The sequence below is a fragment of the Phyllostomus discolor genome, chromosome 4 (genome assembly GCF_004126475.2).
Source record: "Phyllostomus discolor isolate MPI-MPIP mPhyDis1 chromosome 4, mPhyDis1.pri.v3, whole genome shotgun sequence".
NCBI classification, from domain to species: Eukaryota; Metazoa; Chordata; class Mammalia; order Chiroptera; family Phyllostomidae; genus Phyllostomus; species Phyllostomus discolor.
In genome coordinates, this window is record NC_040906.2 from 27629106 (window position 1) to 27656208 (window position 27103).

The 27103-nt window shown below is 38.3% G+C and overlaps 1 protein-coding gene and 1 long non-coding RNA gene across 4 annotated transcripts in view; both read right to left on the reverse strand.

Moving 5' to 3' along the window:
- The window catches only part of BMPR2 (bone morphogenetic protein receptor type 2), a 144214-nt gene extending 120504 nt beyond the window's left edge, over positions 1 to 23710 (reverse strand). For 2 of the 3 annotated variants that reach the window (XM_036023049.1, XM_036023048.1), the window contains exon 1: positions 22638 to 23710. In XM_036023049.1, coding sequence (XP_035878942.1) covers positions 22638 to 22713 — 76 coding nt within the window. In that variant the 5' untranslated portion in view covers positions 22714 to 23710. The remainder of the gene's footprint in view (positions 1 to 22637) is intronic. The other variant, XM_028510586.2, reaches the window with a different exon arrangement.
- Positions 16157 to 16385, reverse strand: LOC118500023. Its single transcript, XR_004902548.1, has 2 exons — positions 16311 to 16385; positions 16157 to 16266 (listed from the first exon to the last, which is right to left on the reverse strand). It is a non-coding gene; the product is annotated as an uncharacterized LOC118500023 (long non-coding RNA).
- Positions 23711 to 27103: the final 3393 nt, after the last annotated feature.

Consider the following 27103-nt stretch of genomic DNA (forward strand, 5'->3'; position numbering starts at 1 on the left):
TTCCTTAACTATCTATACTCCCCTCACAACCCTTAACTCCGCAAAGGATGATACGCATTAGCCAAATCTCAAGTCTTCAGAGCTGTGTACAATAGTTGAGCCAATCTTAAATAGGGCAGAATATATATACACCAAATAACCTAACCTTCATCATCCTCAGCTCATCCAGGGGCTCAGCAGGACAACAGAGGATTTACTCAGGTTGCTGAATTTCCCCTCCTCATTTTTTGTAGTTAACCTCACTTGACCAGGCCTGTTACCCTCTGTCCCTTGCTCTTTAGGGTCAGCTCACACCTACCTTAACCACAAATTAAGTCACCATGCCTTGGCCACCTGGCAGCTCTTCTAAAGAATATATCCATAATCAGGTCAGTTCCCTTAATCCAATCTAAAGAGAATTGTAAGCTCTACTACATGTTTGTCCTGCCACAATGAGTTATCCATTGCCCAAATTATTACTATCTTTTGTTTTTGTTACTGTCTATATGCATTCTGTGTATCTTACTTCAAATGTGGATTTTTTTTAACCCAGGCAACAGTTGAGCATGCACTACTGTGTTTATGGTCTTGTCCTATAACAGGGTACATTTGTCAGACATTGGCACCATGACTCCTACTTCTTCACACCCTAACACAGTTAAGGTATTCACATTCAATGTATATCACTTGGAAAGAGAAGTGATCAAGCAGTAGTAGTCTTTCTGTTAATGAATCAAATACCTCAGTATTCATTGGCTTCAAACCCTGTACTCATCGCATTTTGACAAGGAAAAAACATGTTTCAGCACTCGGTGCTTGCTCAGGACTCATCGCACTTGCTGGAGCTTATGTATGAGTCACGTTGCCCCACAAGATAAAATGTTTCATTGTTTAGTACTCATCAGTTTTGGCACTTGTCACGAGTTCTGGAACAAATTAACAGTAAGTATGGAGGTACCACTGTATTCTTATTACACAACTGATGTGAAGATATTAATTTATCCTAACTTTATTACTTTATAGAGAACAATTCACAGAATTCAAAGATATAAGGCATCTCAGTGTGATCAATTCTCTCTTATGACACAAAGCTGTCTGGAGAGAAAATATGATTGAATAGAGACTTTCAGAAATCAAGAATACCTCCCTGGATGGTGTGGCTCAGTCCTAGTGGACTGAGCACCAGCCTGAGAACCAAAGGGTCACAGGTTCGATTCCCAATCAGGGCACATGTCTGGGTTGAAGGCTAGGTCCCCAATAGGGAGCACCAAGCGGCAACCTCACATTGATGCTTCTCTCCCTCCTTTTATCCCTCCCTTCCCCTCTGTCTAAATATGAATAAATAAAATATTTAAAAATATATATATACCTTGGCTTGAATTCCAGTTCTGCCACTTTCTAAGCAAATGGCTTTGGGTAATTTATTTAACTTCTGTGCACCTCAGTTTCCTCATCAATGAAAAAATAATATATATTTCAGCAAATCTAATGTAAGGTTCATATAAAATAAAGTAAAAATCTTAGCATAATGCCTGTCACAAGGGGTTATTAAATAAATAATTCAAAAAGTAATTAGTTACTATTAGAAGTATATGCCATTAGACAAAGTACTTAGTCTGTTAGTCATCTTTTCTACTTCTAAAGTAGGAAAAATAGGGGGTAGGCGAAGGTAGAAGAGGGTATGGGGGGATAAATGATGATGGAAGGAGATTTGACTTGGGGTGGTAAATACACAACACAACATACAGATGATGTATTATAGAACTCTATACCTGAAACCTACATAATTTAAATAACCAATCACACCCCAATAAACTTGATTAAAAAGTAAGTAAATAAAATAGGAAAAATACCTACCTTTCAGCTATTTTAATTAGAGAAAAGCATATGTAAAAATACTCTGCATTATGACTGATACACAGTAGACATTCATGAAGAGGGATGCTACTGTTATTAAACAATAGTTATTTCATTTTGTTACTTACAACAGCATTACTGTACTCCTCTGTATTCAAGTATTACTTTATTAATATCACATATTTTTGGTAAATCTTTTATACAACAGGTTCTTTCACACGGTAATGAAATATTCATTAGCTATAGAAATTCACTGCTTCACCTATATAATTCTCAAGATAATTACTGAGGACATGACTCAGTTGTCTCTCACAGAAATCTCTCCAAACACCTGAAACAGATGCCATCCTCTAAACAATAAATTCTCTAATTATTACCCTAAATAAGTAAAATGAGCTGAAAAGGATTTCAGAAATCAGCTCACATAAGTGACAGGATGAAAAATGCAACTCACAGTAATTTTAATACTATTCATTGTATAAACTTCCGATATTGTCATTCATTTAATTGTTCAGAGTTCTCTTTTCAAATACAATTCTTTGCATTAAGTAATAGCCCCACAACTTTCCAATATCAAAGTTATTATTTAAAAATGTTTGAACTCCCAAACCCACAAGAGCTTACACAATCAAAGAATGGTATGCTTTTTTGCAGCCTATATCAGTACAGAGGTCAAAGACAAGGGCAACAAGGCCAGATCAAGCTGGGACAATTTGGGTGAGGAGAAACAGACAATATATCCCATATTTTGTGGTGTATAATGAGCACCCACATTTTTGGCCCAAACTTCCAGGAAAGATATCTTTCATTTTAATTTTTAATTCAATTATTTATATTTAGATACTTGTTTTTTGTATTGTAAAGGAATTTTAGCACATACCTATTTTGCATACAGAAATCATTATTGCTTTCTAGAGTTGCAGTTTTAACACATAAGCATAAATAAAGGAATTAAAAACATTTATATAGATATGGAATTAGTACTACCCACATATAATGCTCATCCTCATTTTTTCCTCTAAAACCTGGGCAAAAAAGTGCACATTATACATAGCAAAATAAAAAAAAGAGGAAATTAAGTAAATTACTTTTTCTCCCTCCTCCCTCAGACTTCATCCAACCCTGTCCCTTTACATTTGCTACCATTTTTCTTTCCTACATCTGTACCAATCTACCAATCCCGTGAAAGATGACTATAATGGAGATCTAGAATGACAGAAATATTCCAGTTAATTCTATGTATTCCCATACACTAACTGCAGAGAATAAATAGGTTCTAACTCAAACTTATTCTGAATACATTGATGAGTATACATGCTCAGGCATTTTAAGCCATTAATATTAGTCATCCTTTTACTTATTTAATGGTCTCCAATTATAAGGTAGAAACCCAAATAACCAAGGTTCTTTGAAATTTTTTAATTAATAGATAAGGCTCTATGCCCTGGCTGGTGTGGCTCAGTGGATTGAGTGCTAGCCTGAAAACTGAGAGGACACTGGTTTGATTCCACGTTGGGTCACAAGCCTAGGTTGCAGGCCAGTTTCCAGATAGGGATGGTGAGAGGCAGCAGATCCATGTATCTTTCATAAAATAATGTTTCTCTCCCTTTCTTTCTCCCTCCCCTCCCCTCTCTCTAAAGGTAAATAAATAAAACCTTTTAAAAAACAAAATAAAATAATAGGCAATGCTTTAAACTAGAGCTAAAAATGTCTGGGTTCCCAACTACAGCAACTTTAAATAACTGATATTAGTCATCTACTTACAATAATCAAAAATATCTATTATGAGATTTCAGAAGTATATTAAAAGAAGTATTTACTTCCAAGAAGTATTTCAAATTAACAGCACCTAATGATACTTTTCACTACTCAAATAGGACACTTTCTCTACTTGGAGTTCAGTGATTAAAAGACAACCTAGCTGTATAAGCAGCAATAGGGAATTACAGTTAGAAGCATGGGCTGCCTTTATCTATTATATCTCTCTCTGCCTGTGTCTATATTCCAGCTCTACTAGCTGTGTTGCCTTGGGCAAGTTTAATGCCTCTGTACCTAAAATTCCTCATCTTTATTTTTTTTAAAGATTTTATTTACTCTCAGAGAGAGGGGAAGAGAGAGAGAAAGAGAGAGAGAGAGAAACATCAATGTAAGAGAGAGAAACGTCAGCTGGCTGCCTCTCGAACACCCTTAAACAGGGACGTGGCCCACAACCCAGGCATATGACCTGACTGGGAATCGAACCAGTGACCCTTCAGTTCACTGGCCAGCACTCAATTCACTGAGTTACACCAACCAGGGCTAAAATTCCCCATCTTTAATAAGGATAATAGTATCTACTTTGTACTACTATTGAATTAATATATGTACAACACTAGGAATAGTTCCAAGGGGATCAAATTACCTAAACATTAAAAGAAACTATAGACCTACATATTATAAAATAGAATTTTTGGTAATTGTTAATATGATGAAGGTTTTTCTCTGATAACATAAAACCTAGAATGTCATAAATGAAAAGATAACAATTTTTTTAAGATTGTATTTATTTAGAGAGAGGGGAAAGGAAAGACAGGATGAGAAACATCAATGTGCAAAAGATACACTAATCAGTTGCTTCTCACATGCCCCCAACCAGGGAACCTGGCCCACAACCCAGGCACAAGTCCTGATGGGTAATCAAACTGGCAACCTTTTGGTTCACAGGCCAGCTCTCAATCCTCTGAGTCACGTCAGCCAGGACAAGATAAATAATTTTGATGAGAGAAAATAGTTTTTATTATATATCATCTTCAAATCAATAAGAAAAAGAAACAAATCATTAGAAAAATTAATCAACTGGCCAATGAGCATAAGATTAAACGGCCGGCCTCACTAATTAAAGCCCTTCACACTAAAACAGAACACAATGCTTTTTGCTTTGGCAAAAATTGAAAAGCTTGATATTATACAGCATTTGAAAAAGGTATATGAAAATGGAAATTCTGATACACTACTGATGGAAATAGAAGGGGAGGAAGTTTGGAAGTTCATATCAAAATTTAAACATGCAAATTATTTGACCAAAGAATTTTATTTCTAGAATTATTCTGTATGAATAACCACAAAAATTTGTGTATGATATACATAATTCCACCTTCATTTAAAAAACAAACTAGCAAAAGGTTAAAGGGGGCAAAATATATAGTGATGGAAGATGATCTGACTTTGGGTGGTGGGCACACAATGTAATATATCAATCATGTATCATAGAAATGTACACTTGAAACCTATATAATCTTACTAACCAATGTCACCCCACTAAATTTAATTTTTTTAAATAAAATAAAAAACAAACTTTAATAATTATACAGAATTGTTTATTTATAACGCATACCAAAAAACTATGAAAGTTTTATATGCCAATCTATTAACAATGTTGACATCTAGAGAATGGGATTAGAGAAAAGCAAAGAAGGAAAGGGTCTTTTAATTTTTATAATCATTTAAAAATATTTTTTATAATGATTTTGTATTACAAATTCAGGATTATAAAAAAAAGAAATATTTTTAAAAGAAATAAAGTCAAAGTATAAAAGCAAATAAAGAAAGTCATAAAATAAAAGGCAAAGTCAATAATTTATTATTTCTTTCAGTCATCATTGGTCCTATTTCCCACATTCTTTTTCTAAATAGAGAGATCATATTTCCTAGAGGTTGGAGGAAACCATAAAACTGAATACTGAGTTGTAGATAGAAGTGATGTGAATCTCTTCAGGGCAGAACACATAATTGTCGTGAAAGATTTTCTTATACTTTATTTTACCTCTGGCACACAAACCGGCAACTTCCAAGATGGGGACATTCTATCATCCCATATCCCTGAATGATGAGCAGAGTAACACTACCAGTCCTCAATGGATATATAGTGTGAACAAGAAGTAACCATTGCTATATTAGAATAACCTAGCCTATCCAATTGATAAACTTCCATAAACCATGATATAACAAACTGGCTTTTACTTGCAAATAACTAGAATTTAATCTGTTTAAAACTAATGAATTTAATCAATTGTCATTAACATGGTGAGGTGAAATATAAGCCTATTAGCTTTTTAGTGTACAAATCTAAGCTGACTTAATATAAATCTAAGATTACTATCTTGCTCTCAGAAGAGGGATTTAGCAGCAAGGATCAGTAAAACTGAATTTTTCATATACCTAAGTAGGTAGGTAAAACACTGATTACTGGAGAAGAGCTGGATGAATGGAAAAATTTAGTGCTAAAGGTTAAACTGAACTTACAGATCAACATTTTTCATGACATTTCATCAAGCTAACACATTGGTTTAGCCAAAAGAAAAAATAACTAAATATCCCACAAAAGTTATCTCCCACAAAAAAATCTGTTTCAATAAGTAACATGAATAATTTCACCTCTCCATATCATTTGGCTGTTTCTAATCTTGCCTTTCTTGTCATCATAATATAGCCCTTTGTGTAGTAACTAAATACAAAAAAGTTACTTTTCGCACTAGACTGATCCATAGGGATTCTAATCACTAACAACAGATGGAAACATTAAAAACTTATCCTCAACTAAATATGTCATCATCACTCTTCTGATCTATCTGGTGTTCCTTCTCAAAACTGAAGCTTTGAATCTTCAGTGAAAATTTTTATTATCCATTAACATTTGAGTAATACACACAAAACCTAAAACATCCATTGTGATTTACAACCAAATAAGAGGCCATAACTAAGGCATAGTTCAGTCTGAGCAAGGAATGCTGAATGATTAAAATGCCAGTAAGATTTTCACATGCCTAAAATATTCCACGTATTTTGTACCTTCAGGCTAACACTGTATATATCATATTAATGTTCTGCTCTGGAACTCCAGAGCTCAGTTTTACTCATCTGCAAAATTAAGGAAAAAAATAATAGTATGAATCAATCTGTTTAGAGATTAATGAAATAACAGAGTAAATATGTAAGACACTTATGGATATACAGGGTGGAGAAAAAGTAGGTTTATAGCTGTTTCTATCGGAAACAATACAATAATTAATAAATAAAAATACAAGAATAAACTGTGTCATGTACTAACAACTGTAAATCTACTTTTTCCCTACCCTGTATTAAAGGCTCAAGAAAGAAATGTTCATGTGTTGCCCCACTTATCCTCCAATATATAGATTTACTCACTAATTGCAGCCACAATTAAATTACATAAAGTATCTTAAGCCTAACTTTGTATAAAACATTTGATTTTCTGAATTTTTAATTATATGTAAGGTTTAAAACACAGTAAGAGTTCAGGAAGACAGAGATCAGCAGATGTGGTCAAAACTAGTAGGGGGCAGACTGTGTAGAATATTTTGAATGATTATGACTTTTATTCTGAGATGGGGAGGCCCTGGCGAGTTTTTAGAGGAATGTCATGATTTGACTTATGTCTGAAAAGGGTGACCCAAAATAGATATTGAAAAGGAACTATAATAAAAGCAAAGGTTTTAGAGAAAACACAGACTACTCAAAAATATCAAGCGAGCCCAGGCTCATGTGGCTCAGTAGATCAGGCATCAGCCTGCAAACCAAAAGGGTGCTGATTCACTTCCCGACCAGGGCATGGGCCTGGATTATGGGCCAGGTCCCCAGTTGGGGGTGTGCAAGAAGCAACTAACGATTCTCTCACACATCGATGTTTCTGTCTCTCTCTCTCTCCCTGCTTTCCCCTCTTTCTAAAACTAAAAATAAATAAAATCTTATTTATTTATTTATTTTTAGAGAGGAAGAAAGAGGGAAAAAACATCACCGTGTGGTTGCCTCACCTGCACCCCCAACTGAGGTCCTAACCCACAACCCAGGAATGGGCCCTGACTGGGAAATGAACCAGCGACCCTTCGGTTCACAGACCAGCACTCAATCCACTGAACCACACCAGCCAAGGTAAATAAAATCTTTAAAAAAAATAAATAAAAAATGAGGACGTCTGGCAAAGATGGAGGCATAGTTAGATATACTTTGCCTCCTCACACAACCAAAAGGACAACAACAAATTTAAAAATAAAAAAATAAGCCCTGGCTGGTGTGGCTCCGTAGACTGAGTGATGGCCTGCAAACCAAAGGGTCGCCAGTTTGATTCCCAGTCAGGGCACATACCTGGGGTACAGGCCCAGTCCCCAGTAGCGGGCATGCAAGAGGCAACCACACAATGATGTTTCCTCTCCCTCTCTTTCTCCCTCCCTTCTCCTCTCTCTAAATATAAATAAAATCTTTAAAACAACAAAACAGAACTGCCAGAAAAATCAAACTGTATGGAAGTCCGACAACCAAGGAGTTAAGGAAGAAACATTTATCCAGACTGGTAAGAGGGATGGAGACAGACAGCCCAGGTGAAGAGGATGATCGGCAAGGCGGCCACAGGAGGCCTGGGCAGGTAAGGCAGATGCTGGCACACCTGGGCAAGGCAGTGGCTGGCAGGCCAGGTGGTCCCACATCTGTGTGCAGATTAACCAGGAAGAACAACTGGGAAATGAGACAGATGGCACAACCCAGGGTTCCAGCACAGGGAAATAAAGCCTCAAAACCTCTAACTAAAAAAACCTGTCAGGGTTGCGGTGGCAGGAGACACTCCCAGCCTCACAGGAGAGTTCGTTGGAGAAACCCACAGGGTCCTAGAATGTACACCAGAAGGGTACAATTTGCTTGTGGGTAGCGGGGGAAGTGACTGAAACCCAGCCAAGAACCAAGCAAGTGGCACTGTTCCTTCTCGGACCTCTCCCCCACATAGAGCACCATAATGCAGTGATATGAGTTGCCCTGCACTGCTGAATACCTAAGGCTCCACCCCTTACTAAGTAACAGGCGAGCAGAAACAAAAAAATGGCCCAAATAAAAAAACAGATAAAAGCTCCAGAAAAAATACAACTAAGCAAGGAAGAGATAGCCAACCTATCAGATGCACAGTTCAAAATACTGGTAATCAGGATGCTTGCAGAATTAGTTGAGTATGGTCATTAAATAGAAGAAAAAGTGAAATAAAGGAAAATGTACAGGGAACCAACAGTGACAGGAAGGAAACTGGGACTCAAACCAATGGTTTGGACCAGAAGGAAAAAAAAAAAAAAAACATTCAACCAGAACAGAATGAAGAAACAAGAATTCAAAAAAATAAGGAGAGGCTTACGAACCTTCAGGACGCTTTTGAACACTCCAACATCTGAATCATGGGGGTGCCAAAAGGAGAAGAGGAAGAATGAGAAATTGAAAACTTATTTGGAAAAATAATGAAGGAGAACTTCCCCAATCTGGCAAAGGAAATAGGCTTCCAGGAAGTCCAGGAAACACAGAATCCCAAAGATGTTGGACCCAAGGAAGCACACACCAAGGCACATAATAATTACATTACCCAAGATTAAAGATAAGAAGAGACTCTTAAAAGCAGCAAGAGGAAAGGAGACAGTTACCTACAAAGGAGTTCCCATCAGACTGTCAGCTCAAAAGAGACCTTGCAGGCAAGAAGGGGCTGGAAAGAAGTATTCGAAGTCATGAAAGGCAAGGACCTACACCCAAGATTGCTCTATACAGCAAAACTATCATTTAGAATGGAAGAGCAGTTAAAATGCTTCCCAGTTAAGGTCAAGTTAAAGAAGTTCATCATCACCAAGACCTTATTATATGAAATGTTAAAGGGACTTACCTAAGAAAAAGAAGGTAAAAAATATGAACAGTAAAATAACAATAAACTCACAATTATCAACAGCTAAATCAGAAAAAAAAAACTAAGCAAACAACTAGATCAGGAACAGAAAGGATCACAGAAATGGATATCATGTGGAGGGTTATCAACTGGGAAATGGAGGGGGAGTATGGGGGAAAAGGGACAAGGAATAAGAAGCATAAATGGTAGATACAAAAGACAGGGAGAGGTTAAGAATAGTATGGGAAATGGAGAAGCCAATGAACTTATATGTATGAACCACAGACATGAGCTAAGGTGGGGAACGCTGGGGAGATGGGTGTCCAGGGTGGAGGGCAATAAAGCAGAGAAAAAAATGGGACAACTGTAATAGCATAATCAATAAAATATCTTTTTAAAAAATAATTAACAAAAAATTAAAAATAACAAATGAGAAAATGATGGTGGCTTTTAGATTATGTGGTAGTAGTGAAGGTGGTAAGGAGATAAGACTCTAAATATATTTTGAAGGTGGAGCCAAAACCCAGTTTTTGCATCAGACTGGATGTGAGTATAAAAAAAGGAGAGGAATATGGGGGGAGGGAGAGAGAGGTATTGGAGGAAAGGACATAAACATAATGAAGACTATATATGACAAACCCACAGCTAACAGAATAGTCAATGGTGAAAAATTCAAAGCTTTTTCTCTAAGATCAGAAATAAGACATGGATGCCCATTATAGCCACTTTCATTCAACATGGTACTAGAAGTCCTAGCCACAGCAATTAGGCAAGAAAAATAAAAGGCATCCAAATTGGAAAGGGAGAAGTAAAATCACCACTACTAGCAGATGACATATTACATATGGAAAACCCTAAATTCTCCACCAAAAAACTGTTAGAATAAATAAATTCAGTGAAGTTGCCAGAGACTAAAACCACGTATTTCACTTTTATGTAAAATATAAAAACAACAAAAAAGATTAACAAACAAAACCAAACCCATAGAGAGACATCAGAATAATGGTTAACAGAGAGGGAGGAGGCAGGAGGGGGGCAAAATGTGCAACAGAGGCCTAATGTATGGTAACAGAAGGAAACTAAACAAGGACACTAAAATCCTCAATAAAATATTAGCAAACCAAATACAGCAATGCATCAAAGAGATCATACACCATGATCAAGCGGAATGTATTCCCGGAATGTAAGATTGGTACAACATACTCAAATCAATAAATGTGATTCACCACATAATCCAGGGGTGTCAAACTCATTTTCACCAGGGGGCCACATCAGCATCTCAGTTGCCTTCAAAGGGCCAAATGTAATTTAAGGACTGTATAAATATAACCACTCTTTAACAGTTAAGCAAGAGCTCAGCACTGCCGCCAGGTAGAAACAAAGTGCTGAGTCAGATACAACAAGGTGGAGAGCAGATTCGGCCCAAGAGCCTTGTGTTTGCCACCTGTGACATAATCAAAATGAAGGATAAAAACCACATGATCACATCAAGATGCAGAAAAAGCACTTGATAAAATCCAGCACCCATTTACAATAAAAACAGCAAAGCAGAACTAGAGGGAACATACCTAAACATAATAAAGGCCATATATGACAAACCCACTGCCAGCATCATACTCAATGGGCAAAAACTACAAGTGTTCCCCTTAAGATCAAGAACAAGATAGAAACAAGATCTGCTTTCACCTCTCTTATTCAACATAGTACTGGAAGTCCTAGCCACAGCAATCAAATGAGAAAAAATAAAAGGCATCCAAATTGGAAAGAAAATAAAACTGTCATTATTTGCAGATGATATGATACTGTATATAGAGAATTCCAAAGATTCCAACAAGAAACTATTTGAACTGATAAATGAATCAGCAAAGTGGCAAGATACAAAATTAATATCCAGAAGTCAGTTGCATTTTTATGTGCCAATATCAAACTAACAGAAAGGGAAATTAAGAAAATCCCATTCACAATTGCTACAAAAGGAACAAAATAGAAATAAACCTAGCCAAAAATGTAAAAGACCTGTACTTAGAAAATTATAAGACACTAAAGAAATTGAAGAAGATACAAATAAGTGCAACCACATACCATGTTCATGGATAGGAAGAATTAACATCATTAAAACGTCCATACTACCCAAAGCAATCTACAGGTTCAAGGCAATTCCTATCAACATTCCAATGACGTATTTCACAGAACTGGGATAAATATTTCAAACATGTATATGGAACCACAAAAGGTCCCACATAGCAACAGCAATTCTAAGAAAGAAAAACAAAGTTGGAGGAATCATGCTACCTAATATCAAACTATGCTACAAGGCCACAGTAATCAAAACAGCATGGCACTGGCATAAAAACAGACACAGAGAACAATGGTACAGAATAGAGAGGCCAGAAATAAACCCACATCTTTATATTCAATTTATATTTGACAGAGGAAGCAAGCACATACAATGGGCTATACATAGTTTCTTCAATAAATGGAGTTGGGAAAACTGGACAGACACATGCAGAAAAATGAAACTAGGTTACTTCTTACACCGGAAGAATAAATTCAAAATGGATCAAAGACTTAAATGTCAAACCTGAAAGCATAAAAAACAGAAAACAGGCAGCAAAATATTGGACATTGCTTATACCAGTATTTTATCAGCTATATCTCCCCAGGCAAGGGAAATAAAAGAAAAAATAAACAAATGGGACTTCTTCAAACTAAAAAATTTTTGCAGAGCAAAGGAAATCAACAAAATTAAAAGACAAGACAGGAAATGGGAGAACATATTCGCTGATACAGCTTATAAGGGGTTAATGTCCAAAATTTATAAAGAACTTACAAAATTCAACACCAAAAAAACAAACCAATTAAAAAATGGGCAAATGGCCTGAAAAGATACCTATCCAAAGAGGACATACAGATGGCCAATAGACATATGAAGAGATGCTCAATCTCATTATTCATCAGAGAAATGCAAATTAAAACCATAATGAGCCCTGGCTGGTGTGGCTCAGTGGACTGAGTGCTGGCCTGCAAACCAAAGGGTCACTGGTTCAATTCCTGATCAGGGCACATGCCTGGGTTGCAGGCCAGGTCCCCAGCAGGGCGCACGCAAGAGGCAATCACACATTGATGTTTCTCTCCCTCTCTTTCTCTCTCCATTTCTCTCTCCATTCCCCTCTGTGTAAAAATAAATAAACAAAATCTTAAAAAAAAAGAACCATAGCCCTGGCTGGTATAGCTCAGTGGATTGAGTGCAGGCTGTGAACCAAAGCATCACAGGTTCGATTCCCAGTCAGGGCACATGCCTGGGTTGCAGGACATGGCCCCCAGCAACCGCACATTGATGTTTCTCTCTTTCTCCCTCTCTTCCCTCTCTAAAAATAAATAAATAAAATCTTTTTAAAAAAAAGAACCATAATGAGTTATCTTCTCACACCTGTCAGAATGACCATCGTCAATAAATCAAAAAACAACACATGCTGGAAAGGATGTGGAGAAAGAGGAACCCTTTTGCAGTGTTGGTGGGAATGCAGATTGGTGCAGCCACTGTGGAAAATTATGGAGATACCTCAAAAAATTAAGAATGGATCTGCCTTTCAACCCATCAATCCCACTTCTGGGAATATATCCAAAGGAACCCAAAACACTAATTCTACAGAACATAAGCACCCTTATGCTCATTGCAATGTTATTTACAATTGCCAGATATGGAAGTAGCCCAAGTGTACATCAGTAGATGGAGTTGATATAACAACTATGGACCCAGGCTGGTGTGGCTCAGTGGATTGAGTGCCGTCTTGTGAAACAAAAGGTTACAGGTTCAATTCTCTGTCACGGCACATGCCTGGGTTGTGGGCCAGGTCCCTGGTTGGTGGCGTGAGAGAGGCAACTAATGGATGTTTCTCTCCCTCTCTTTCTCGCTCCCTTTTTCTCTCTCTAAAAATAAGTAAATAAAATCTTTAAAAAAAACAACTATGGGACATTTACACAATAGAACACTATTTGGCTGTAAAAAAGAAGAAAGTTTTACCCTTTGTGACAGCATGGATGGATCTGGAGAAAATTATGCTAAGTGAAATAAGCCAGTAAGATAAAGACAAATACCTTATGACTTCACTCATATGTGGAATCTAATCAACCAACTGAACTAACAAGGAAAATGGGGACAGATTCATAGATGGAGAGCAGCAAGACAGCTGGTAAGGGGAGGTTAGAGGGTGGAGGGATTGAGCAAAAAGGAATAAGGACTCATGGACATGGAAAACAGTGTGGTGATTGCTGGGGGGAGGGGAGTTTAAAGGGGCTAATTGGTAATGGAAGAAAATATGATAGAGATTAAATATTTTTTAAGAAAGAAAAAAGAAGGAAGCTAGGCTTTTTAGTGGTGAGCTAAAGTATATCAAAGTATATCAAAGGTATATCAAAGTATACACACATGAAGCATATAATGTTATTGACCAATGTCACCTCAATTTTTTTTTAAATTTTAACATTTTCACATCAAAAGATATTATTAGGACAGAAAAAAAAACAACCTCAAGAATAGGACAAAACATTTGGTTTTTTAGTCCATTCAGACTGCCAAAACAAAATACCACAAACTGGTAGCTTATAAACAACAACAGCTATTTTTAACGGCTTTGGAAGCTGGTAAGTCCAAGATCTTGGTTCCAGCAGATTTAGTAACTGGTGAGAACCCATTTCCTAGATGACCATCTTTTTGCTGTAACCTCACATGACAGAAGAAGGGCAGGATCTCTCTGAAGTCTATTTCATAAGGGCACTAACCCCAGTCATGAAGGCTACACCCTCATGGCCTAATCACCTCCAAAAGGCCTCACCATCGAATACAATCACCTTGGGGATTATGATTTCAACATATAAATTTTTGTGGGGACACAAACATTCAGTCCTTAGCATCTAGAAATCATCTATCTGAGAGACTGTTAATATTTGGAACATAAAAAGAACTCCTACCACTCAATAACAAAAAAGACAAACAACCCAATTAAAAAATGGACAAATGCTGGCTGGCGTAGCTCAGTGGACTGAGTGCAGGCTGCGAACCAAAGTGTCGCAGGTTCGATTCCCAGTCAGGATGCATGCCAGGGTTGCAGGCCATGACCCCCAGCAACCACACATTGATGTAGCTCTCTCTCTCTCTCTTTCTCCTCCCTTCCCTCTCTAAAAATAAATAAAATAAAATCTTAAAAAAAAAAACGTTTTAAAAAATAAAATAGACAAATGTTGTTTAAGGGTACAAACTTGCAACCAGTAGATAAGTCCTGGAGATATAATACACAGAATAGTGATTATAGACAACAGTATTGTTTTATAAACTTCAAAATTGCTAAGAAACTAGATCTTAATTATTCCTATTTCAAAAAGAAGTAATTATGTGACATACCAAAGGTGTTAGGTAACTCAATCATATTGCAATATATAAATGTATCAACTCAACATTGTATACCTTAAAAGTATACAATGTTATATGCCAATTATATATCTAGAAAAGGAAAAAGAAAAAATGGACAAAGGACTTGAATAGACATTACTCCAAAGAAGATATACAAATGGTCAATAAGCACATGAGAAGATATTCAACATCATTTATCATAAGGAAATACAAATAAAAACCACAATGAGATACCACTTCACACCCATTAGGATGGCTATAATAAATAACTTTTTAAAAAATAATACAGAAAACAATGAGTGTTGGCATGGATATGGAAAAAGTGCAACACTTGTATATTGTTGGTAGGAATGTAAAATGGTGCAACAACTATGGAAAATAATGCGGTGGTTCCTCAAAATCCTGAACATAGAATTACCATATGATCCAGCAATATACTCCTAGGCATATACCCATAAGAATTGAAAGCAGGGACTGAACAGATACTTGTACATCAATGTTCACTGCAGTACTGTTTACAATAGCCAAAAGGTGACAACTCAAGTGTCCATTAACTGATGAACAGCTAAACAAAATGTAGTATATACACATAATAGAATATTATTCAGTCTTAAAGAGCAATGAAATTCTGACACATGCTACAACATGGATAAAACTTTGAAAACAGGCTAGGCAAAATGAACCAGTAATAAAAGAACAAATATTATATGATTCCACTTACATAAAATACCTAGCATAAGCAAATTCTAGAGACAGAATGCAGATTAGAGGTTACCAGGGACTGAGAGGAGGGAAGAACTAGGAGTTATTGCTTAATGGTTACAGAGTTTTGTTTAGTGTGATAGAAAGGTTTTGGTGATGGTTGTACCACATTATGAATATAATTAATGCCTGACTTGTACACTTAAAAATGGTTAAAATGGCAAATTTTATATTATATTGTATGATTTACCATAATTTTAAAGTTAATAATGTAATATGTCAAAACTGCTAAATTGTATACATTACTAAAACAGTAAATTTATGGTTATGTGAATTATATCTCAATAAACCTGTTTTAAATGTTTACTAACCTAAAGTTAAAATGATATTAATTAGATCTCATTGATTTTTAGAATATAGACTAATTCTGTCAAAAATTCTACTGAAACTAACCTTGGCATTATTTACCTTAAAATTAAAGACAAGATTGTGAAGAAGCATAAACTTTTAACTATTTAAGGTCTACCCTAAGGTCTTTTCCAACTCTAAAATTCTAGGATTCCAACTATTTTAAAAGCACCCTCCCCCCCCAGTGGGTGTGGCTCAGTTGTTTTGGTGTCCTCCCACACACAGAACACTGGTTTGATTCCCAGTGTTCTGGGAATCACTGGTTCCCAGAACACTGGTTCACTGGTTTGATTCCCAGTTGGGGCACAAGCCTGGGTTGCCATTAGGTACTGGGTTGGGGTGCATATGGGAGCAGCTTTTCCATGTGTCTCTCTTGCATCAGTATTTCTCTTCCCCTCTTTCTCCCTCCCTTCCTCTCTAAAGTTAAAAGAAAATTTTTTTAAAGCACCCTCTATGTTTAGGTGTTATTGTTCTTCTATTTTCATTAAAGCATATTCCTAAAGAACCTTTATGTACAAAACTTTTGTGGTCCTAATTCAAAACAGATAATCAAGATATAAAATATATTTGTGCCCTGGCCAGGTAGCTCAGTTGGTTAGAGTGTTATCCTGATATGCCAAGGATGCAGGTTTGATGTCCAGTCAGGGCCTATACAAGAGGCAACCAAGGAACACACAGATAGGTGAAACAACAGATTGATGTTTGTTTCTCTCTCAAAAAAAAAAAAAATCAATAAATAAAAAAAATTTTAATGTACTTGCAAAAATTAAAGTTATATTTCTTTCGAAGTACTGCTTTTACGATTTCAGAATGACCCACGGTCTTCCCCAACCTAAACCAAATTCAAAGAACCATATACTCAGTAATAACAAAATATAGCATTTAAAAAGTGCTATTCACTTTCCATTAACTAAGAATACCACTGGCTTTTCTCATACCATAAACAAAAGTGCTGTAAGTACTTTAAGCATCTTACAGACATATACCCTTACTTTACAAAAGAGGCAATTTACCCAAAATACCGATAAATAGCTAATGGTGCCACTAGCAAGAAATTCAAATATTCCTAGCTTCCAAATCTGGTTGCCTGTTTGACCTAAAAATTATCTGCTTTTAAGGATAATTAAAGCTTGGAAGAGGAGTAGCAATAAGAAAAAACAACTGGGGGCAGGGAGGGAGATAGCACTAAGAGAAGACACAATCTAGGGAGATTTAAAGCAAAACAAAACAAAAAATACTGAGGGAAAAGAGAGGATGGAGAAGATCTAGAACTAGGGAAATGGAAAGTCACTGAAGTCAGAAGAGGAGAGTTTTAAGAAAGGGGTGACCAAAACTTGTCAAATTCAGTAGTAAAGTCAGAGAACAAGGTTAAAAAGTTAATGGATTTGGCAATTAAGAAGTCACTGCTGACCTAACAATATGTATACATTGCATGAGAGGGATAATTAAGAAGTTAAAAATAAGGAAGTCAAGTGTTCAATGCTCTTTCAAGAAGGCTGACAGAGAAGAAAGACATAAAAGAAGAATGGAGATCAGTTAGAAGATACACAGGAACATAGTCTCTTTTCCTGTGTTGCAGAATACCTACAGGAATTTCTTGAAAGGATGGACAGAGAAGAAATAATACAATGCTAAGGGTTTGCAAAACACCTACCTTTGCTTTAAATAGCATGAGATCTAATTCTCTTTTGTAAAGTGATATAGGCTATGGCATGAGATGGTTGGGGGAGGAGGTGTAGCACTTATTTTTCTTTGTATCCACCTACATTTAAAAAAGAACTTTGCAAAAAGGAAGCATTAATAAATGTTTGTTAACTGGACATTTTATTTCTCCTTCTGTATGTCATCTATCCCATTAATTTCCCCTACCTGTTCAGCTGCTCCCATGGGTGAATATTAGAATAGAAACTGGGTCTGATCAAACACTATGTTAAGTGCAATTAAGAGCAAGCAATAAATGTTGTATACTAATAGTTCTGATAAGGCAATGTATTCTAAAATGTTCATGTCATTTATTTACAAGCCAATTTCTAAGCTGACACAGACTATATAAAAATTTAGATGTGTTCTTGTAATATAGACAACAAAAAAAAGTTTAAGAAAAACAAAACAAATCAAGTTTACTGTTCTCAAAATTCTACCAATGTCATCTTTATTGCTCTGGAAGAGATTCAAAGACTAGGGGAAATGTTTGGTAACATAAGAGTCTTTTCAACACATATAAGTGTTATGTAAGTTGGTGAAAATGCATGGTTTCCTAGATATCATAGAACTCATATTTAATTTTTTTCAGCAGACATCAATCAAATCAAAATACAATTCTTCTTTGGTGGAGAGAAATTTAATATATGCAGTTTATCTACCTGTAGGGCTCCGTGGAATATTAATTTATAACCAAAACTGAAACAGTCTTGTCTAATTTAGTTTAGCACTAACTCTTTTGTCAACAATTCTCATCCAAATGTACTAAAAGTAAAACCAAATGTACTAAAAGTAGAAACTTGTTTCTACTACCAAGTAATTTTTCTTCTTTGCACAAGGAGAGGGAAAATAAAATGGCCAAAATAAAAGCATAAGCTAGCCCTGGCTGGTGTGCCTTGAGTGTCGGCCTAACCAAAAAGGTCTAATTAAGAGTTTGACTCTGTTCAAATGGTAAAGAGAAGCTCCCTCCTGGACTATCTTCCTGTTCATATGTGGTAGATTAAAGGTCTGGTTTCTTCATGCCCCCAGTAGAGTATTACGCATCCATATAATACCACAGCCTCACTATAATCAAAGTGTACTTTGCTACCCCTTGTCTTTGGGTTTGGCCAGTGAAATGTTACAGGACCAGAGTCTCAAAATGGGCTCTTGGGATTCGGCTTATCCTCTCGTACTTCTGCCATTGCCATGAGACAAGTTTCCCCAGAGAGATTTTACCCTTCCCTCCAGCCTGGGCCTCAGAATGAGACAACTGAAGCAGAATAAATGCTTATTGTTATATAGCATTATGATTTTGTGGATGCCAATTATTATTCAGCAAAAGCTGACTGAATCACAGTATTTCAAAATCTGAACAAGACTGATTAATTACATAAAGCAGTAGTTCTCAAGCTTGCCTGAGTGAGAATCTTTGGGATTTAAGTTTTTAAAAAATATATAGGTCCCAGAGAGATCCATTCAGTACATCTAAACTGTGGGCCAGGAATATGCATTTTATCAAGAAGAAATGGTGATCCTGTTGCAGTGCCCATATCTTGAGAAACACCAAAATAAAGATTATTAAATTTCCATTTCCTCAACAATATTCATTAACTGTTCAAGAACACTAGTAAGTGAATCTTGCCTGAGAATGTGTGTGTTCGTTCATAAAGAGATGTACGTAAAACTGAAATTTAGTCAAGTGAATTACTTCAAGTGCAGGAAGAATCAGGTGCCACTGATGTCAATTCAGCCATGGACACATCTGAGCCAGCCAAGGAGGATTATAATGTGATGCAGGACTCCCAGTTCCTTCAGAGTGTCCTGGAGACCCTTCCAGGTGTGGATCCTCACAATGAAGCTACTCAAAATGTCATGGGCTCCCTGGCCTCCCAAATGACTAAGGATGGTGTGGTAGTCAGGAGTAGGTTCCTCAAAAATATGCCACACTGGCATGCAGATTATTTTTTACCTGAAAACAATTAAAGCCCAACAAACTCAAAAAGAGTTTGTTACTTCCCCCTTACCTGCCTAAAGAGATTCAGATAGAAAAATCTGCTTCAGGAAAGGAACCTTAGCATTTTAACCTCTTCACATATGCATTGACTACCTCACCCCTCCTCAGTTCAAAATTATACACAGAGTACATCTCATTTTCTCTATCTTCAGAATTTTCATGTTTATGTGAATTCCTCATGCACACATATTAAATTTGATTTTCTCCTGTTAATCTGCTTTAAATCATTTAAATTATTCAAGCAGCCAGAAGAACTAGAGGTAAAGAGAAAGTTTCCTAGGCCCCGACAAAGGCAAGGACAAGAACTAAGACTGGAAGTATAGGGTAGCTAACCTGCTCTGGGGGTTGCATAGGGTGGGGTGGGATATAGAGTTAGATTTGTTATCTGTAACAATTACAAACTAAATAAGCTTGGTAACTTTCTTCTTCCAAGAAAAAAAAAATTGTACAGAGGCTTACCCTTCAAAAGGTATGGCATTGTACTGTATCTTTTTATTAAAATAACTAATTCATTTAAAAACCAAGCAAGCATATCATATTTTTATAAATTCTAATGTTCTGCATACCCATTGTTCTTAGAATTAAAGAATACAAGAACTATATAGAGTAAGTGGCAAAGAGGGATTCAAAATAAATAACCATGACCCCCCCCCAAAGGGGGATGTGATATCAGTATGTCTTCTAGTATTTTTTCCTTTCAGCTGTACTATTTGCACCTGTTTGGTTACATCACTGTATCTGTGTATCCCCAAATCTACACATGCCCTCTTTAGTTACCTTGCACTTAGTGAAACTGCACTAGCCACTCCAACATTAAGCAAAGCAAACGTTTACACATTTAGAACCATGACATTTGCATAATCAGTGCAATACAAAGATCATGTTAAGTGTCCCTGCTCTTTGCAAAGGCTGATCTGGGTGAAGACACTACTCTATCTCATGTTCTCAATTAGAGTAAGAAGTTGTTGTTATCATTAATGTTGTAGGTAAGGGTGCAGGCTATAATTCTGGCTCCACAATTTACTGACTGTGTGGTGAGTTATTTAAATTCTCTGTACTTCACTCGCACTCTCTATAAAAAGAACATAATTAAACCTGCAGTATAGAATTGAGGATAAAATGAAAAAAACATGTAAAAATATTAGAATAATTGCTGGCACATAGCAAGCAATAAATACTAGCTGTTACTGCTGTTATAGATCTGAAATCCAGCTTCACAAATGTGGGCATCTGCTGCTATCTACTGCTAAAGAAGACTGAACCACTTTGTAAGCAGTAATTCTTTTAATTCATCCCTTTGAAAGGACATTATTCTAATATTTTATTTATCAAATAGAAATTAAGTTCATTTTAAAAATCAATGTTCTTTCTTTTACTTTTATCAGTTCTAATTATAAAACTAATAAGCCTGTCAACTATAAATGAGAATCTAGATGCTAAAAAAGGTAAAAAATAACAAAGAACACTGAAAAATCTATGCTTTGAGACTTCTGCTCTTAGAATGACTGCTTAAGCTTAAGGCTTTTATGTTCTGTATGTTTTACAGGAACCACATAACTTATGGCTACAGAATTGAAATAGCTAACACAACATAAAGAAATCTAGTAAAAATAATTCATTTTTATCCCAAAAGGAACTGTAATGACTAAGAATATTTAATATGTTTTCAAATGTAGTTAATTCAGAAGTTCAAATATTTTAATGCAACTATATAAATTTATCACAAGCATAATAGACATTAATCGAAAACATCAAAAGTACAAACAAATTTTCAAATTTTCTTTCAATATTTTCCCAATGCAGATTTTTGTGTCTAACATAGCGATGAGAAATTTATTGAATATGAAAATTACTTACAAAAATAAAAAGCAGTTGAAAAACTGTCATGTTGTCTTGACTAGTTTTTAAAGGCATAATCTATTAAGCCATCCTAAACCAAATTTAAGAATTTTATGTATAATCCACTCCTAAGAATTTCTAAAAAAACCTATCATCCAAAGACTGCTTGAAAAATAATTGCAAAAGGAACATGGGGCTTTTTTTGAGGTGTCTGAGAATGAAAAAGAAAATATTATAAGGAAAGGATGACTAGCATTTTTGTTTAAACTTCAGTAAAATGACAAAGAACTTTCAGGACTCAAATCTCCTAGAAGTCTGATGTGAGGTCAAAGTTGTTTCAATGACAGGACTGCCAATAAATGCCAGATGACTAAATGTAAAGAGATCACAAATATCTTTAAACCTGTATATTTCCAAAAGTATATAAAATAGCAGTATCCAGATAGAAAAGGTGCAAATATAATCTAAAATACTTTGGAACAAAATAACACTAATGATAAAAATAATTAAAGTATTACATAATGTGTTAAGAATCTCACATTTTATTCAATTCATTCAGTAACATTTTTGAATAATGAAAGGAACATGGATTCCCAAAGAGTGTTCTAAATCTAAAAATAAGGTTCAAATGTGTTTTATAGTTGATGTCCTTTTTACTGTAAGTCAAATCCTCTTCTTTATATTAAAAAAAGAAAAAGAAAATCTACAGCTCTGTTTCCAAAGATCTCATAATAGACACTATCCACTGGTGATTAAAATATTTTTAATCTTTGCATTACCTCACAGCTAAAAATGTCAAGAAACCACACCCAATATGTCTTTTTACCCCCAAGGGAGGTGTGAGGGGGTGGGAAATATGGGAGTGGGAACTCAAAACTACACAAAAGCACAAAAGGTTATTTCCCTGGATGGATCGGGAAAGGAGTGCAGGTACACGGTCGCGGTTCCCTCTACACTGATCTGGGGACGCATCAAAGGGCGATCGCAGGCCTCGGCCTCTGCGGGATCCCTCCCTCGCCACCCGCAGGGTAAGTGGCCCGGACGCGCCAGCCTGGGCTACTCACCGGCCGCAGTGCTGACCAACAGGACGGTCCACAGAAGAGAGGGCACCCGCCAGGGCCGCTGCTGCAAGGAAGTCATCCCTGGTTCGGCCAAGAAGCAGGAGAGCAGAGAAAAGAAATATGGAAAGTAAACACAGGCGGAGAAACACGGCCGGGAGGCTTGCCTTCTTTCCCGTCTGACTTACCCGGCCGTATTACAATGCAGTTTGAAAGGACAAATGGCAAATGAGAGGACCTAGCTGCAGAGGTTTCATTCCGCTGTAGGAATTCCCTTCATTTCTCTCCCTCGCAGCTCGGGGGGTTCATTCGCCTAGGACCGGGTGCCTCAGCCCCGCAAACTGAAGGCATACCGTGGGGAGAAGCAGGGAGACAAGAAGCAAGCCCCGCAGTTATTTCCCTCGTAGTTTCACGATATCAAAAAAATATCCAGGTCTAGGAGAAAACATATCCAGGGTGCAGAGGGGTATAGAGCGGGGATTCGATGGGGCAGCCGAAGATCAGAACTAGTTCCCCACTGCCGGGAAAGGCGAAGCCCGGCGAGCGGCAGCGGCGGCTTCGGCGCCCGGCGGCCTGAGACGCATAGCCCGCGACTTCGGGAGGGCAGGGTTCCTTTGAGTTTCGTTTCGGTGCTTCCTTCACTCCAATTTCGAGAACACCAAATTCTCTTCCTCCAGTGGATCGAAAAAGGTGTCTGCCTCCATGGACAAACTCACAGCCTCCACGCCTTCGTGGAACGATCCTGTGAGGGTCTGGCCGGGGGGCTCAGGGCAGTGGGAAGCGGGGGAGGGGAAGGGTCTGCAGGCTGGGCCCTGCGCTCCCAGAGACAGCGGACGGAGAGGTACCGGGAGGAGGCTGCCTTTTCTAGCCCTCCCGGGTGCGCTCCTCTTTCTCTTTTTTTATTGCTACCGCTCGATGTCTCTTGAGGTAAATTCCACCATGAAAGCCTTGTCTTCTCCCGTCAATGGCTCCCGTAAGCGAATCACAACCCTCCCACCCACCCCCCTTCAGAGGAAGCCGCCGCCGCCGCCGCCGCCGCCTCGTTCTCCCGCAGTTCTGAGCTCCGGGCGGAGCTCGGGCGTCGGGGGCCGAGGGCGGGGGACGGCGGGAGAGCGGATGTAGATGGCTGGGAAGGGGAGGTGGACACTGAAGCGGCGAGACACCCAGCACCCCTCCGGGAAGCACTTCCAGTGGCTCCGAGCAGACCAGACACAAAGGGGGGAGTCGCCGCAGCTGCCAGTCTGCGGCGCTCGGTCAACGGAGACGCCCCGCCTCCGCCGCCGCCGCCACCGCCTCCTCCTCCTTCTCCACCTCCTCCTCCGCCTCCGGCTCTTCCCGGCCCAGTCTGTCTCGGGCCTGTGGTGCAGCAGGGCCGTCCGCTGCAGCGGCGGCAGCAGCGGCTGTGGCGCGAGGCAGCAGCTCTGCGCTTGCGCGCTTGCGGCCCCGCCTGTCCCCGCCCCTCGGTCAGGGGCTGGCAGAGGCAGACACGACGGCCTTCGCGCGGCTCGTCTCACCCAAATTGGCGTGGGCCGGGTGGGGCCGGCAGCTGGTGATGGAAGTGGCTTTTCTGCTTCTTACACATATACTTCCACAGGCGAACACTTCTTTGGGATGTGTGTGTGTGTATGTGTTTGAGAGAGCAGCCACATTTTTCTGCCCAGGCTTTGGCAAACTCTTCCTAGCTGGGTGATTTAGCTGGAGTCGCTGTCTTCTCTGTGACTGGGCGTAAAGTCCTGAGGGGCAAAACTGCTCCTATTGTTTGCTGATGCTGGGACTTCCCTCTCCGTAGCCTTAAGAATCCAGCCGGTCACGCTTTTCCCAGACTCGAGACCTCAGCTTCCTCGGCCTCCCCTCGCGGACTGGAACAAAAGCCGGAATTGGAAAGACCACACCTAAATTGATATTTTTGTTCTTATCCGTGTCCGGCTTTCCTCAAGCACCCATTCCGGTGGCCCTCCTTAGATGACAGGAATACTGAACATTTCAAAGGATGCGAGGCCATAAAGGAAACTCAAAATTCTATACACCGTCCTGCTGTTCATCTATGTACACATCTGTCTGCAGCGAGGTTTCCACTTCGAAGGTGGGCCTTTATTCACAAAGGCTGGAGGGCTTCAGGGGATCTGGGGGCCATGGGAAAGAAAAAAATTGCTGTAAGGAGTTGCTGCCTCGGGGTAGAGTGGGATCGAGTCTTCGCACCCAAGGAAACAGAAGGTCCTGTACGTAGCTCCCTTGAATTTGGAAAGGATCGGCTTGGTCGTTTTTTTCTGTTGCAAAATCCCAAGAAATCAAAATAGGGGAAGAGATTCCACCACCTACCTCGCCTGCAGCCCTTAACACACCCCTACGGGATCAGACCAACTTGGGTGGGATTTTGCTGGGGGAGAAGGTAGAAGGCAAAGTGCGTGGCGCCATGATCGGAAGTCTGGGTTTAATTCTTAGCTGCTAGGAGGAAAATTTGCGTGGGAGGGCGATCTTAGAGATGAAATCTAGCCTTCCCTTCTCATACTGAGCGGAAGGGTTATTCTGAAAGCTGGTTTTGCTGGTCTTTCATTCTGGCTTAGGGCATTTGCAGAGATGCATTACTCACTGCTGGGGGACTCTCTTCAAGCCCTCTTTTATCTCTTTCTCTGAACTTGATGTAAATAAATCTCTACATTCCATAAACTAGTTGCTGTTATCACACTGAATATCTTCTATAATTAGAGGTTGTGTATTACCAGTCTAGGATTCTCAGACTCTTTGTAGTGGAAATACTTTTATACGGCATACCCTTCAGGCAGAGAGAAATATTTCTATCAAGTAAAATCCTCTTTTTTAAAAATTAGGAGGTGCATATGCTTTGATTCACTAGCTTTATTATTATATTTTGTTTTGCCCAAGAGACCTAAATTTTTTTTAAAAAACTCTTGGTATTGTTTTACCACTTGACTTTCAAGAAATCAAATCTAGCACTCAGAGAAATAGGATGTTAAGTATGTTCAAGTACAGAAAATTTATTAATTGATAGCTTACTGTTTTGGATTCTCATATTGGGATCAAGTATATACTTGATTATTTTTATTTGCATAAACATTTTCCTAAGAAACAACAAATACCCTTGTACATACTGTAAATATGTGATAAATTATATAGAAAAGAAGAAAGGGTCCTAGAAAATTCACATGAAAGAAATATGTGCCACTGACATGATAATTAGTAGACAACCATTTAGGCAACCCTCTTCCACTTTTGTTACTCCATTTGAGACATGGCTGTTAACTCACTATGAGAAAAAACATGAGAGAAGAACTAGCATTTGACAGTCTGTTCACTAAGACAAGAGAGTTCATTCTGATAAAGACAAAGGATTAGCACAGCAGGCAAGTTTTGGTATCTGTACTAGTCAGGATAAACTAGGTTTTAACAAACATCTCTGCAGCTTATTGCAACAAAGGTTTATTTCTCACACATCATTTTTTTGACACAAGTTATCAGATAGCCTACCACAGTGGAGTTCACCAGGGAACAGACACTAAAACTCAGATTTTCATGCAAGAGATTATGGGGTAGTGTCCTCAAGAACAATCTCTTTGGAGATGAAGGGTCATAAGAACAGGCAGAGGGAAAAGTTGCAACCAAGGCTTTTACCAAATTCTGCGAAGCGATGGACCTTCGGTGTCCTAAATTGAGGCAGGGGGCCAGGTCTTTATATTCTCATATCCAATAGGGCCGCACCTAGAAAAGGGAGATGACCTGGGTATAGAGAGCTTTCTTCAGCAAAGAACAACCCCAGAAAGGGACCCAGCTGAGAGAGCTGTCAGCCTCCAACATTTCCAGCGACTGGGAACGGTTGTGCTTCAGTCCTAAAGGGTAAATCTGAGTAGTTCAGCACAATATCCACTACATAGACTCTGCTGATTGTAAGTCACTGAAGTCCCCCGAGTGATGGAAGCTTCAAACAGATAGTACATGCTTTCAAGATTGCCACTGTAAAGATCATGAAACTTAATTGCTAGTGCTGCAGTGTCTTGGTATATCCGAGGAATGAAAAGGAGGCCTGTTTATTGGAATATAGAAGATCAAATTAGAGAGGTAGGCATGTGCCACATCATACAAGGTGTGAATCATTTGCCTACTTGCTCAGTTCCACTCCCTTACCTGTTCTTCTTTTTCCATGGGCTGACTCCTGCAAACCAAATTTCCAACACTCCCTTGCCCACTGGCTTCCGGTTAGGTTCAATGGGAGGCACAAGATTAAGTAAATCCAGGCTCCCTAAAATGGAACAGTGGCTCCTTCTCATTCCTCCTTTTGTTCGGCAAATATTTATTGTCCACTGTGCTCCAGGCTCTGTACTAGGCAACTCTAAATACAATGAGAAAAACAGTCTGCTCTCACAGAGCTCTGTGATATCAAAAAATGTATAGTTCCTCAAACATAAATGCCTTTGTGCCTTTGCATTTTCTGTTTTGTCTGCCAAGAATGCTCTTTC